This window comes from Rattus norvegicus, chromosome 8 (genome assembly GCF_036323735.1).
Source record: "Rattus norvegicus strain BN/NHsdMcwi chromosome 8, GRCr8, whole genome shotgun sequence".
NCBI lineage: Eukaryota > Metazoa > Chordata > Mammalia > Rodentia > Muridae > Rattus > Rattus norvegicus.
The window spans coordinates 123,840,367-123,856,141 of record NC_086026.1 but is presented as its reverse complement, the minus strand read 5'-3'; the positions used below and the strand labels follow the sequence as shown (position 1 = coordinate 123,856,141).

The window sequence follows — 15,775 nt, the reverse complement described above, 5'->3', positions numbered from 1 at the left end:
ACACACACACACACACACACACACACACACCGGTACCACGTAAACCAGGTAAAGTTGCGTATGCCTGTAATCTAGCACTTGGGAGGAAGAGACAAGTTCAATATCCTCCTCAGCTACACAGTGAGTTTGAGGCTAACTAAGGATTTTGTCAATAAAAAGGAAGGCTTCTTGGGCTTCTGAGCAGGCTTTCACCAGATAGTCCTGGCTATTATCATATTAAACCGCCATATTGACAAGTACAGCCTTTTTGTGAGGTTCAGCCAAGACTTACGTCATTAGGATTTGCAGACCTCTCGCCTCAAGCAAATCTCAGTTCTGCTAGTAGCCTAAGAGAGTTTAGGTTGGAAGGAGCTTATTTCCTAGAGGAGCCCCCAAAGGAGAACCCAGCCCCACATGCACTCTAAGCAAAGGACCTAGTAACACTGAACTAACAAGGCCACTAAGCCTGTGCAGCTTGTCACACAAAGGTAGAAAACAAAGATAAATGCCCTTCACAGCCCTTGCTTCTCATCTTGCTACTGCCTAACATGTAATCAAGAGGTAGTTAAGAGTCCCTCTCGTACACCAGACCCTGGATATAATCTTGAAGTCAAGCATGACTCTAGCCTAGTAGGGCAGACAGACTAAGAACAAGTAAGAATGACAGATGCCATGAGAGCATGCGCTGTAATGAGAGCGCAGAAGACTGAGCTCACATTCCGGTCTCAGACTTGTCCTAGCCTTCCTTTCATTATGAAGTGGAATGTACATTTTTTTAGCCCTTATACATGCGTTTCTCCATTTAGAACATTTCTGTCCCTGCTTGGTAATTAGCCCAGGTTTAAGAAAATGCCAATTGTAGCAGGCTTCTGTGAGCTCTTTTGGTAGTTGAGTTTGTGAGAGAGGCAGATTGTGCCAGTGCCGGAGCACTATGTAAGGTGAGCTCCTGAGAACAGACAGAACCTGTTGGGGAGGATCTGGGATTCCTGCACATTGCTGGTGAGAGGAGCAATGGTGACTCCTGTGGGAAACCCCTTACTGTCTTCTAAATACACGCTTATAGCCTAGAAGTGGAGTTGGAAAGAAAGCATTTACTAATTCCTGTCTCCAGACGGGAAACTCACAATCTTAAAGGCTTGGGCCTATATGAGAATGCGTAAGCCATCAGGGCTATCACTTCTCAGCTGGGAACAGCCCCACAGCCCCACTGTCAGTGATAACTGTGGGTAGGAGTCATAAGACGAAATGCACTTAGAAGTGAAAAGGCACACGTTACTGCTCATGGGTGAGTCTCAGAAACATGCTAACATTGTTACGTTACTCTTACATGAGTAGTGCTATCCTATTTATACAGAAAGAAAGCAGAGAAGAACAAATGAGTGTATGTGGTGAAAGAGGTCACTTTCAAAGGGGAGGTGACTGGTGGGAACTTCCTGGGTTTGGGGATGATAGCTAAGGATGGTGATACACACACTGTCAGCTCAGTGCATAAAACATGAAGATATGTATGTGTGTATCAGTGTGTGAGGTTTTTTTATGTGTAATGTGTTGTGTGTACTTGTTTGTGAAATGGATAAGTTGTTCATTCAGCACAGTTCCTTGATTGTTCTGTTCCGTTATTTATATGTTTACTCATTTATTTTGAGACTATGTATCACTGGACTGAAGCGCAGTGGTTGGCTGGTCACAGGTCTGGGACCCTCTCCAACTCAGTTCTGCAGTTATCGCCACTGACTGAGCTACCTCCTCAGCCCTTGCTTCAGATTTTAGAAGTGGAAAAAGAGAACATATATATGATTCGGGCAGCTTTAACATTCAAGTGTTCTGTTTTTTTTTTTTTTTAAGATTTATTCATTTATTATATATAAGTACACTGTAGCTGTCTTCAGACACAGCAGAAGAGGGCATCAGATCCCATTACAGATGGTTGTGAGCCACCATGTGGTTGCTGGGATTTGAACTCAGGACCTCTGGAAGAGCAGTCGGTGCTCTGACCGCTGAGCCATCTCTCCAGCCCAAGTGTTGTGTTCTTTGATTGCTGTCTGTACTATTAATGGTCAGATGTCAGCCTTGTAGGGCCAGAAAGCAAGTCTGCCTCTGTTCCCAGTTACCATTGTGCACACAGGACAGTGTCCAGCCAGTAGTTCTGAGGGGGAAGTTATTTGAGAACTGTAGTTTCTTAAAGTTAGTCCATATTTTATGGTCACATTTTCAAGAAATTCTACATTATTACAGAATTTTGGTCTTACTGTTTATGTGACATCTAGCATCTAAAACTTACAAGACGTGTTTACTAGCGTTAGCCTGCTCTGGATATGGTTTTGAGATAGTGTGAATGCTGTATTTGTAAGCATCTAAACATCTGACTTCCCTGAAGAGATGGGACTTTATTTCCTTTAAGTAGGTGAAACTGTACATGTTTTTCTTCTGAGTTTCTTCGTGCTACATCAGTGTTCTGTGAGAAGTAGAAGAAAGAGAAGGTAGAAGTTAGATTTGTGTGTGTGCATGTGCATGTTTTATTCAGTAAACAAGAGTGATGAGAAAGCCATTGTTTGCTCATCTAACACTTTGCCTAACTGCTACTGTCTTTGTCTGTTTTCCCTAATGAAGTGATAACTAACTTTAAATAACTAACATCTAGGCCAGAAACTTGAAAAATAAGTTCAGTTGGATCAACCCAAACTGCCCTTTCGTGGGGACACAGTCTTTGAAACTGAAGTTGACCAGTGCTGCTAAGTCTGACTTGCTCGTCTATCTAATGCTACCTTTTGTGACTATTTGAAAGTATTTTAAAACCGGCTTTAAAATAGTACACACCTTTATACAGACTTTTAGTGAGGGAATCCATGTTTCTGTCAGTATCTGAGGCTGTCATCCAGGAAGGTTAGAAACCCTGTCCTTGCCTCTGTTTGCAGTCAGGCTTATGTTGGCAGCTGCCTGTTTTGCCAACTCGTGAGAAACATAGCTAGCCATAAGGTTGGCACGAAATGATTCCATATTGAGCACTTGCCTGTAATGAACAGTCAGTGTGTTTGATGTATTTGTTGTGTCTTGGCTTCCTTTCTGTTTTTGGTCTATTTCTGACCTTTTTGATTGCAGAGCTTCCTCCGAATGGCTTCTCTGCTTCTCCATTCCAACCATCCCTGATGTAGTGTAAGAAGGACGAGGAGGGAGTAGTCTGTGGGTTTTGTTAGAACGTGTTGTTCTATGTCGGTGGGAATCTGAGCCGAGTTCAGGAATGCTAGAATCTGAACCTTTCACCTTCTACGTTTGCTCCCGAGTGTATGCGTGTGTGTGTGTGTGTGTGTGTGTGTGTGTGTGTGTGTGTGTGTGCGCGCGCGCGCGCGCGCATGTGCGGGTGCGGATGCGGATGTGTTGTACAAATAGATAATATTCCTCTGACTGCTCATAGAGTTTCTAATAGGGCTAGCTATGTCTAAGCAGGATTCCTTAGGAAAGACTCTAGGGCTCTGAAATTATAAATAAGTCTCTCCCATAAAGACAGTGTTTTAAGGATAGGGTTCCTTCGGTCTTCATTCTACAGCCTTTGCTGCTGTGTGGGAAGCTGCTTTTCTTTTCCAGGATGCTAGAGTAATACTAGTCCAGGAAGAGCTGAGGAATGAATTCTGTAATGGAGAGGGTAAAGCACCCCTTAGGGTGGGGCTGTTTTTCCTAGTCCACGGTGCTGTTTGTGTAGTGGAGGAGTTAAAGCCACAGGAGCTACAAATGAAACGATGTCTGAGAAATCAAAACAAGTCTTCCCGTGATGTTCTGAGTGTGGATATGTTCAAGGTCCTGTTACGGTCTTAAGTTGTCGGAATTGAGGGAGACACTTGACATCAGTCAAATGTGGATTTTAAATTTAGTAAAGGACAAGATGTTAAACTTGAATAATTTATTCATATCAAAATACATGTTTATGTATCTTGGAAGATGTTGCTGTAACTTACAGGAGAAAGAGCAGACTTAACTTTCAACTTGCCTTTCTGCCTTCTGTCTCTTCTGTCATGCTGACTGCTGGCTGCCTTTCTTCCTCCCTAAGCTCTTGCCTTTTTTCCACACTTCTTTTGATTTGGTGTTCTAATTTCTAAGTTTTTAATCGTGTATATTGTATACTAGGTAGGTATTTGGCCTTTTGGCTTTTTGTTTTGTTTGATCAAATAGGAATTCCTGCTAATCATATTCTGTGTAGAGAAGTAAGCAGAGAGAGTAAGCTTTCTGTGTGAGAGTGGTTTCTGTCCCGTCCTGCTACTTACTCCTCTTAGCACTGGAGCCATTACCGCTCTGGAGGACAGCAGCCATGTTTATTAGTAGCTCTTCTCCTAAAGCAGTTCTTCATACTGGGTAGCGTGCTTGTCTCTGGTGGGAGGAGAGGCTGTGTCTCTTTGGGAGAGAGAGGATTGCTCCTCTGCTCCTGCTCACACACCCCTTCCTGAGACAAGAAGGAAAGTGTTGAGCACAGTGGACAGATCAGACATCAACCTACTGAGACAAGTTCTGTCAAGACTGACACAGGTTGACCTTAGGTAAAGTAGGGAGAGATGGAGACACACTGCTCTGCTTTTCTTTAATGGGGGTAACACTTGCTTGTAAGGAAGCATTTATAAACTTCATATGGCCTTTAGGAGGTAGTGGTTGTCACCTATTAAGCAGGCCTGATTAAGGTTTGTTAAGGGCCATGGCTACAGTAACTGTTAAAGAGTTTAGGTCTCAAGCAACACAGCCATTTGCTAGACTTCTGCATTGTTTCCAAGGTAACTTAACAAAAGGTTCCATGTCCCTTTTTTCTTTTGAGTCATTTTATGTGTATAGTGTTTAGCCCGTGTGTGTATGTGTGCCATTTGCATGTCTGGTGCTACAGAGATCAGAAGTCATTGTATCCCCTAGAACCAAGGTCACAGATGGTTGTGAACCACCATGTGGGTGCTAGAAACTGAACCGGTCCACTGTTAGAGCAACAAGTGCCAGTAACTGAAACATCTCTGTAGCCTCCCCTCTTAGAACAGTTAAGAGGACTTTACCAGTTCGTAGTTACATGCTTGTCATACGTATCGAAACATGTATAACCAGTGCTTTCCCAATACCGTTTAGATTTGAACCCTTCCATTAATGAGATTTGTACAAGAACCCAATATATAACAGAGAAATGCAGATTAAATGAAGGATAACATGTTCTTTTTAAAGTGTGTTCCAATTCGTTGGGGAGATAGTTGAAGGGGAGCCTTTTGGAACTTCCAAGCAGTTTTAAATCTACTTCAAGGTAAGCAGTGCCCAGAGGGGATGTGAGTGAACCGCTGTGTGCCATGCTGCTCAGCGCCATCTTGGATCCAGTTGAATGTGGGTGCTAGGGCTAGAGCTGCCAGCACAGCCACTGCATAGCTGTATGACTTTGGCCCGCTGTTAGACATTTGTGCCTTAATCCAGTCTTCTCATTTCAAGGTTTTGTTTGTGTTTATGTGTGCCAGATGAGTGAATGAAAAAATACAGTATTTAGTAGCACAAGTTACAAGAATTATAAAAGGACTTCAGACCTCGTAGCCTCTCTCCCTCTCAGGCACTGTGGCCTTAGATTGACTACTGAGGAGAGACTCACTTATCAGCTTAACCTGTGGGCAAGTCTGTGGGGTATTCCCTTGACGATTGATAGACCCACTCAGTGCAGGTGAGTCCATCCTGGGCAGGGGGCCTGGGTATTATAAAAAGCTGAGCAAGCCTGAGGATCAAGCCAGGAAGCAGTGTTCCTTTGTGGTCTCTGCTTCACTTCCTGCCTTCAGGTTCCTGCCCTGATTGCCCTGCATGATGGACTGTGATTGGGACATACAATCTGAAATAAACCCTCCCTTCTCCAAGGTGCTTTTGGTTCAGCTGTTTATCACAACAGTGTCGCAGTATTTGCAGTAGAAAGCAAACTAAGACAGGCTTTGCATTTACTTACTAGTTCTTTTCCCTCTCTCTGAGTAGGTAACTACTTCGTTCTTAAGTATCTTACAGATGGTGTGAGATAGAACTTTATCTTTGCTTAGAGGAGCGTGTCCTATCTTCTAATTTTACTCATATTTTGTGAAACTTTCCCATCTGTAATGATCTGCTTTGTGTTTATTGTCTATTGCAGTTAAGCTCCGGAAAAAAACATTTTCTCTTTCAGTTTTCTTAGTACATCAAAGAAGCATGGTACATTAATATACTTGAGAGGTTTTAAAAATAAATGATTATCACTTTGTAGAAGCTGTCACTCCAGCCGGGCCTTTCTGGGTTCTCATTGACTGCGTTGGTCCCAGCTGCCTTCCCTGTTCAGTTATTTTTCTTCTCCGCACCTAGTTGATCGTTCCTGCCATGTGCCCTGGGTTTGATGCGCAGAGGCTGCATTCGACTTGTGCTCTTGTCTTGGGTATAAAAGCTTTGTGGACTCAACGCTTTAGATGTGAGACTGTTTATTTCTTACCTCCCTTGGATTGGTGTGCTCTTTCACTGCTAAATGGTTGAGGTCCTCCCCCCAGTCATTTTTTGATTGCTTCCTACTGTCACTTTATTTTAGGGGTTTTTAAAATTTATTTTTATAAAAGCTGGTTTTCACTTTGTTTCTAAAAACGTGCCAGTCGTGGATCTGAGAATGTAATGCAGAAGTGAACGAACCAAGTATGTGGCCTACACCTTAAATCTCAGCATGTGGACAACAGAGGAAGGCAGATCTCTTGAGTTGTGGGCCAGCCTGTCTGTCATGGCAAGTTCCAGAGCTACATAGCAACATGCTGTTTCTACCCACAAAGAGTGAAGAGATTACCAACTATCCACAGGCCCTTGGCAATCATTTTAATTAAATGTTATGAAAAATGATAATTCTCACATCTCTCCTCAAGAAGCAAACAGTATTTGATTGATTGTATCCAGACATTTGGGTACTCTTATGGAGGAGAAACGTTTAAAACAAAAGATGGACGGAGCAGGCCCTTGGGAACTGGCTTTCCTTTCAGCACTGTTTGTAATGCATTTGTGGAATAAACACTGTTCTGATTTACTGCATTAGCTATAAGATAGGTGAAAATTACTTTCCAGCTTTTCTGGCTCATATTTTACATATACCGTATAATGCTAAAACAACGGCTGGGATCATAGCTCAGTGGTAGAGCATTTGCCTGGCATGCTTGAGACAATCCCTTCCCCAGCAGATTGTTTAGGGTAAGGCACAAAACTTAGATTGTTGTCCAATGCTAGGGTGTCCAATGCTAGAGGAGTCAGCTGTGCTGGCATTACTTGGCTCTTGTGTGTGAAGTGGCAGAAACAGGAAGTCCTCCCAGGATACACCCTGGCACTCTCTTGAGTGTTCATGCGCACACGCTCACACAAACCACATGCACACGATGAGGTGAACCTGTAGTTCAACTGATGTTTTGAAAGCACACATTAAAACAGGCTGGGTGGAGGGAGGCAGTATCGTCAGAGAAGCTCTTAGGACAGTTAGAAATCTCAGCTGAGTGACTGGACAAGAGAATACGATATGTGTGTGTGTGTGTGTGTGTGTGTGTGTGTGTGTGTGTGTGTGTGTGTGTGTGTGAGACAAGGTGCATGGTGAGAAAGGCCATGCTAAAAATGCTCAAAAGAAGGTGATTGATAAATACATTCCATTTTAATTTATGATACTAGGAAAAGAATAGCCTAGGGTTAATCTAAATGACGCTTCTGTTTGCTTTGGGTTGGACTTACAGCGCTGCAACTGAGAGTTTACAGGAGAGAAAATAACTAGACTGTACTTAGCAGTAACACCCCAATCTGCAGCACATTCGTAGTAAGTTGTAAATTTAGATTGTGACACTTCCTGTTTAATATAACCATGAGGGAGGCAGACATTTAGTATGTAGTCCCTTGCCCAAGAGCCAGAATTTTCTTAGACTCTAAAGAAACTTTAGTATCTTAATTAATGAATACTGTTTCTCTTGTTTTTTGAGTTCATGATGGTTTTATTGAAAAAAAAAATACTGTTTGTAATATTAGAAACCCAGTAGTTTTTCCTTCATTTTGGAACTTAATGGGGGTTTTGTTAAATATTTTACTTTGACTAAAAGTGGTATTCACCTGTAAATTTTTTTGGTTTTGCTTTTTGTGACTGAAAAGATTGGCAGTTCCAGGGGTGCTGACGAGAAAGAACAAGATAGAAGTCATGAGCTCTTATTGGCAGTGTTCTTAGGCCTTTCAGAGTCCCTGAGATACTCGGTGTTTAATGCCAGAATAGCCATTATTTTCCATATTTAAAATGTAGAATCTAGTGATATTGTAAGTGTTATCAAGCATATGTAGGGTTTTTAGTTAAGAGTCATTGTGAAAATACCAACAGATTATTGTGAACGTGTCAGATGTTTTAGATGTAAAGAGAGCATTAGAGAAGAGATTAAGTCTCAGCAAATGTGTTCAGCATTTGTAAGGTAAAATGGTATGATTTGTGGAGCAACGTTCAGGAAGACCTGGATAAATGGGTATCAGCCATATTCTCGATCTCCTAGTTCTAAAATGTTAATTCTTCCCAAAGTGTATGGAGATTAAGTGGAATTTGCAGGTTATCTTGGGTAGAGCTGACAAACTTGCTTTAAAATTAACATGAAGACTCTGGAGCAGGAGGAATCTGCTACATAGGGAGTCTCAGGTCAGTCAGATACATAGTAAGACCCTCTGTCAGAAAACCAAACAGAAAAAATAATTTGAAAATTCTAAGGCAGGCCAAAAACTACTAGTAAAACAGTCTCTCGGATACCAATGCGAAGCAGTGGTGATGATCAGTTCTGGATTCACTAAGGATTTTACTGGGCAACCTTACACTGTTAATCATGAAGAAGAAAATAAGCATTATCTTTATGATCGTGCCATAGCAGAGCATTATTTCTCTAACATCCCCCTTGCTCTTGCCCTTGTACTTTGTCTTTTCTTGGCAAAAGAAAAAAAAATACATTTGGGTTCATGTAAAGAGTTTGTGTTTAAAAATTACCATGGCGGGGAGAGAAAGCCCAGTAGTTAAGAATGGATATTGCTCTTGTAGGAGATCTGGGTTCAGTTCTCAGCAACCACATCAGGTGGCTTACAACTGCTTGTAGTTCCAACTCCTGCAGATCTGACCCACTGTGGCCTCCATGTGCAGCTGTGTGTACCTGAGGCACATAAACGCACATGCACATAAGAAGAAACTAAGTATTTAAAGAATACCATTGACTTGGGAAGAAGATGGCTCAGAGGGTCAGGACTGTTGCTGCAGAGGTGACCTGGTTTCAATCTCTGGGCTCCATATGGTGGAAGAGAGGGACACTTGCAGGTTGTTCTCTTTTGACAAGCACCGGCCCACCTCTGACAAATACTGTAACTTAAAATACCACTGGCAGAATGAAAAAAGAAGCCACAGGAGGAGAGTTGATTTAGAGAACTGACAAAAGAATAGTGCTTCAAGACAGGAGAAGGTAAGGTGTCTTTGAATACAGACTGACGCAGTGAGTGTGTACTCCTGAGATACTGCCAGCACTAGATGCTGACCCTTGGCTAAGACCCAGCACTTGCACGCCATTGCTGTTGACGGTTTCAACCATTGTCCAAGTGTTCAGTAGACCCTTAATGCCTAGCTTTCCTTCAGAAGTTACAGCTAAAAGGATGTCACTTTGGAGAGACTGTTTAGTGCTGTGATCAGCACCTGAGGAAGATGTTGTTGTTGTTGTTGTTGTTCTGTCACTCAGGAAACTCCATTGAACTCTTTTAAGCCTTGCTTCTTGCTATGACACTGCCTCTTTCATTCAATATCGTCACAAGGTTGGGGCTGTCTTTTTCCTTTTCTAGGATGGGGCCTTCCTTGCCTGACTGTCGTTTATAAGTGCACCCAGAGCTCTGTAGCACTATGTGCTTTCTCGGTTTATCAGTGATTTAGGGGTCTGGGGCTTGGTTTTAAAGATAATTCTGTGGTGTGGAGAGTCCTGGGTTGCACCAAGGACAGTCTTAACTTTTGATCTTAAAAATCCCCTTCTCAGGATGGGGAGATGGCTCAGCGGTTAGAGCACTGACTGCTCTTCCAGAGGTCCTGAGTTCAAATCCCAACAACCACATGGTGGCTCACAACCATCTGTAATGGGATCTGATGCCCTCTTCTGCTGTGTCTGAGGACAGTGACAGAGTACTTATATATAGTACATAAATAAATCTTTAAAAAAAAAATCCCCTTCTCAGAAAATTTATTATTCCATCACTTTACAGCATTGAGTAGTTACACCAAAAAGCATATCTGATTTTGTTTATAGAGTGTTATTCTATTTGATCAGTTGAATGAATGAATGAATGAATGAATGAATGAATGAATGAATTATGCTTTATCAGTGGCATTTTGGGCTTATGTTTGAAGCCTGCTCTGCCCTCCAGTCCCTTGTGTCACTTAATGATTCTGTATGGTGAGTGTAAGAACTCAGGGTGTCTCTTGGTTTCTTGACTTTTTCATACTTTGTTACCTTGTAATTTGCCCTTCACTTTTGTCTGCTAAAATAACCTGCTTATGGTTTAATGGATAATCACAGTTTTCCTTAAACCTTGAAAACTGGTGCTTTTATCATCTGATAATCACAGTAGTAATAGCTCACAGGGGCTTCACGGTTCATTCTGTGGAGTGAGACACATGTAGCCATATACTGAATATACAGACAGGCACGTGTTAACCGTCTTATAACATCTCCTCTCCTCTTTTGTCCAGGTTTAACTATAGATCAACTCATCATCTTGCATCTCATGGGTTCTATGAGTTCTTAAATTGGTTTGATGAAAGAGCATGGTACCCACTAGGAAGAATCGTGGGTGGCACCGTAAGTACCTGTTCCTCTGTAAACTGACTAACCCTCAACTGCGGGGGGTGGGGGGGGTTGTCTTTGAAAGCTGGGAGTAGTTCACAAATGCATCTGCCGTGGCTAATTACCCAATAGCTCAGCTCTGTTTTTGGCAGTTTCTTCTTTTTTCTTTTTTTTTTTTCGGAGCTGGGGACCGAACCCAGGGCCTTGTGCTTGCTAGGCAAGCACTCTACCACTGAGCTAAATCCCCAACCCCTTTTCGGCAGTTTCTTTGTGGGACATCTCACATTGCCGCCTTTTTCTGTTTCTTAATCTGTCAAGAGACTGGATTAAGAATCTGCTGACACAAACTACCTCAAGTCCAGGCTGTGTTTTTTCACTTTGTTGCAGAGCAATTGAGTTTAAAGCTTTTGGGGGAAGGAAATAAAAATTTTGAAAAATCAAAATAATTAAATGTTTCCAGCCTCAAGCCTCTAAATAGATGTAGATAATTGAACCTTAATGGGTAGTGTAGAGGGCTCTGGATCCAGAAGGATGACATGGAGGTTCTTAGGGTTCAGTGTGTAAGGAGAACTCATAGAGAAGGGGGCGGGGGGCATGGCAGCTCTCGGGGAAGTTTGTATCCTTTGATCACTCCTCATAAACATCTGCTCTCCTCTATCGTTAATTCAGATTCGTTTCCTTTTTCCTAATTTGTTGAGTTTATTTTTATGTTTCCTTCCCAGCTGCCTGTGCTATCGCTAGTGATGTTGAGCCTCTCTGTTCACTGTAGGCTGGGTTTCTGTGGGTCACAGTCACTGCCGTGCGCGCAGCACTTCCTGGGTCTGGGGTGGTGTTTCCATCATCCTTCCTTCCACATTAATCTGTTAGGATTTCCTTCTGCTGTGGGCTTTTGTTTTCTTTTATGCTTACTCTGTAGCCCATGCTAGCCTTGTATTCAGCACTAACCCTTCTGCCTCAGCCTCCCAAATGATGGGACACTGGGTGTGAGGCACCAGGCCTACCTAGAACTGCATTTAGCCTGTAAACAAAGAGGGGTTTATAGTGCTTTTTTAAATTTTTCAAATGGATTGTAGTTAGGAAATATGTGTAACTTCCGACCTTTTAGTTTTCGATTCTTGATTGTAACCTAAAATGCCTTCTAATTTACTCCATGCTCCTTCCTTCTGTGTTTAGAAAGAGTGGTGCATGTGTGTGTGCACATGTATTCACATCTGGGGGCACATGTACATTTGGAGATGAGAAGTCATCTGTACATGTCCCCAGGGTGCTCTATTCCTCGGGTTTGTTGTTGTTTGAGCAGAGTCCCTCACTGGCCTGGAGCTCTCTAATTGGGCTAGATTGATGAGCAAACTCCAGGTGTCCAACTGCCTCCGCCCACCATGCCGTCCCCCACCTCCCAGCACTGGCCTACAAGAAATGCCGATAGCCCATGCTGTGTGTGCAGCTTGAAGATGCAGGGCCTTCGTCTGAGCTGTCTGTGCAACACCATCCTGAGGTGCTGTAGTTTCAGAACAATCTTCCTTCTGTGGGTCTTTGTTCCTACTTAGGATGGCAGAGTTCCTTCCTTATTTCCCTGATCAATGAGAAGAAATTGTCCAGTTTAGTTTCATAAATAGAATCTGACTTTGCTGGGAACTAGGCTGTTTCCCTGACCCCTAGGCCAAGTTAAACCCCTGAACCTCTGGCTCCAAGGTACATCTGACACCTGCTTTCATGGGCTCTTTTGCTTTCTTCCTTGTGGATTCTAGGAATATGAATGCCTGCTTAATTTGAACTCCCTTGTTTGTTTACATCTGGAGAGTATTCTTTTTTCCCTTAGAGTGTGAATACGTATACATTCAATCCTAAATTTATGTAGACATGCATTTGTGTTTGTGCATGCCTAGGGCCTGTAGAGGTCAGAAGATAAGTTGGAACCACAGGAGCTGGAGTTGTAGATAGGGGTAAACTAATGTTGTGGGTGCTGGGAACTGAACCTGAGTCCTCTCTGTGAGAGCAGCACGCACTCTTAACCAAATGAACCATCTCTCCAGCTCCAAGTGTGAATACACCTTTGCTGTCGGGAGTCTTTGGTTTTAGTCTTTTCATCCAGTAGTACTTTGTATGTTGAAGGTTTTCTAACATTAGTTCCATCTGCCATATTATGGGTAAGTGGACTTATATTGAGAAGCATTTTCAAGTTTATGTACTGCTGGCAGAATCCTACAATAGGACTTAGTATTGACTGTGAAACGGAACAGAATTTTCTGAGAATTATAATGACTTTCTGTGCTGCTCTTCTCCTCTCAACCTAGGTCCTGTTGTTGCACTCACTGAACATTGAACACACACTCTACCCCTGTATTGTCCCTGATGCTGAGAATTACATTCTTATTCTTCTGGAGCTTGTATTCTTGTGAAGTTGAGCAGTTAAAATTAAGGTTTTATAAAGTGTGTTCAATGCTAGTAAATGTAATAAATGTTAGGGAGAAAACACGAGTGAGTGGGTTAGAGCGGAGGGCTGGGAGGGTGTGAGACACAGATTGAAGTAGGGCAGCCAGGAATGAGTGTGTCACATTACTTCAGGCCTCTGGTCTTGGGAAAAAGAAGAGCCTTTGGGGTGCGGTTGCAAATGCAGATTCAGACAGACATTTTGCTAACTGAGGTATACTTCAGAGTGAATGTCCCCAGTACTGAATCTTCTCATGTCTGCTGCTTTTATTTTGGTATCAGGGTGGGTGTGCCAGGATAGTAACACCTGAAACATGGTGCTTTCAGCCTCTCTCTTAGTCTTTGTTGTTGTTGTTCCCAAATAAATAAGCCTTCTTAGCTAGGGGTATTTACTTTCAGGATCTCAGATTGAAAAGTAGGGGAGACTTTTATTCATCATTTCTCTTTTTTATAGGTATTCACAATAAGAACTAGACTAGAGTGTTAAAAAATGCCACTCCTGAAGAATAAATGACTAATAAGCAGCATTGAGAACTGAGAGGGGTAATTAATAGATAAGGATTACTGCATATTCTTAATTACTCTTGTTTTCTAGTCTCTGTGTTCTCTTGTAAGTGTATATTCCATATGAGTTTGCTCTTTGGGTCTAGTTCAGAAAGGTTTTATTCTGTGTCATGTGAAAGGGAGAGGTCTTTCAATCTTAACTACAGATACAAAAGGAAGAAGTACTTTTTTTCCAGGAACTTTTTTTTTTCATGTAACTAAATTCGCTTTTCCCCTCTCTCTAGGTTTACCCAGGATTGATGATAACAGCTGGCCTTATTCATTGGATTTTAAATACATTGAACATAACAGTTCACATCAGAGATGTATGTGTGTTCCTTGCACCAACTTTTAGCGGCCTTACATCTATATCTACGTTCCTGCTAACTAGAGAACTTTGGAACCAGGGAGCAGGGCTCTTAGCTGCCTGCTTCATTGCTATTGTACCCGGGTACATATCTCGGTCGGTAGCGGGATCCTTTGATAACGAAGGCATTGCGATTTTCGCACTTCAGTTCACTTACTACTTATGGGTAAGTACCACTAAATGTTAGCTGCTTTTAACACCGAGGACCTTCCGCCCTAAGGTTTTAGGTCAGACATGCATCTGTTACCAATAGAGTTGCACACAGATCTGTATGAGACTGGCCCTACACTCCTGCTGTGCCTCTGCCTCCCGCGGGCTAGAATCATAGTTACGTGCTATTCCTGGCTTCTGTGTACTTTTTTATCCTCCTTTTTCTTCTAACTGGTGGGTGTGAACTACTGAAGAAGTAATGTCCTAACTGAAATCTCAACTACCTTTTAATATTTGAAGAGTACACTTATCCTTGCTGCATTCAGTTTTATGCAGCTGGCATCACTATTACAGACAGAAGATTTCATTCTAAAGATTGTGCTTTGAGCTCAGCCCTGCCCTTGTTAATACCTCCTCTTCTGTGTTCTGTGGAAACCATGCACCTGCATTGTAAAGTTTCATTTCTTGCTGCTCTTGTATGATGCTGTCTGGAGGCTCATGTATGCTAGGGCATACATGTAGAGGCCAAAGGACAAGTTTGCGAAATTGATTCTCTCTTCCCACCTTTGCAGGGGTTCTAAAGATCAAACTTAGATCATCTGGCTTGCAAGGCAAGCGTTTTTTTAACACTGAGACATCTCACTGAGCCATCGGACTAGTTTTATTTATTGACTTACCTAGCCTGATACCTCACAAAATGAAATCCTACTACATAGGACACTTACTGTCTTGGGTTTTGTGTTTAGCATAATTGTTACACATGTATCTATTTTATATTTTTTCTTTCAGCCTTTTTTTCTTATGATAAAATACACAGGAATCTAACACTTAGCAAATGTCACCGTTTAGAAATGTTGTATATACTTATGTTTTGTGACCATCCACATCAACTCATGCCTTATAAAATGCAGTCATTCTACTCATTGACTTTGGCTAGTTGACTAGGTAGAAACTCGTAGTATACACTTGTATAACAGTTAAAATTTTAGTCTTTTATGGACCACTGATATTTTCCATAACTGCCATTTCCAGTTTCAGTCAGTAGTAAGCAGATGTTTAATGATTCCGTATGTTCACCAGCACTTGTTCTTTTATGACCGTTTCTTACTCTGTATCTAGACTCACCTCAAATCCTCACTATTCCAGCTGTAGCCTCCCAGATGGCTGGGGTTCTGTGTGTGTACCTCCCAGATGGCTGGGGTTCTGTGTGTGTACCTCCCAGATGGCTGGGGTTCTGTGTGTGTACCTCCCAGATGGCTGGGGTTCTGTGTGTGTACCTCCCAGATGGCTGGGGTTCTGTGTGTGTACCTCCCAGATGGCTGGGGTTCTGTGTGTGTACCTCCCAGATGGCTGGGGTTCTGTGTGTGTACCTCCTAGATGGCTGGGGTTCTGTGTGTGTACCTCCCAGATGGCTGGGGTTCTGTGTGTGTACCTCCCAGATGGCTGGGGTTCTGTGTGTGTACCTCCTAGATGGCTGGGGTTCTGTGTGTGTACCTCCCAGATGGCT

The 15,775-nt window shown here is 42.5% G+C and overlaps 1 protein-coding gene across 1 annotated transcript in view; it reads left to right on the top strand.

The window, feature by feature from the left end:
* Stt3b (STT3 oligosaccharyltransferase complex catalytic subunit B) overlaps positions 1 to 15,775 on the top strand; it is a 65,344-nt gene that overhangs the window by 16,038 nt on the left and 33,531 nt on the right. The window contains 2 exon segments of the mRNA NM_001170539.1: positions 10,685 to 10,793; positions 13,997 to 14,284. Coding sequence (NP_001164010.1) covers positions 10,685 to 10,793; positions 13,997 to 14,284 — 397 coding nt within the window.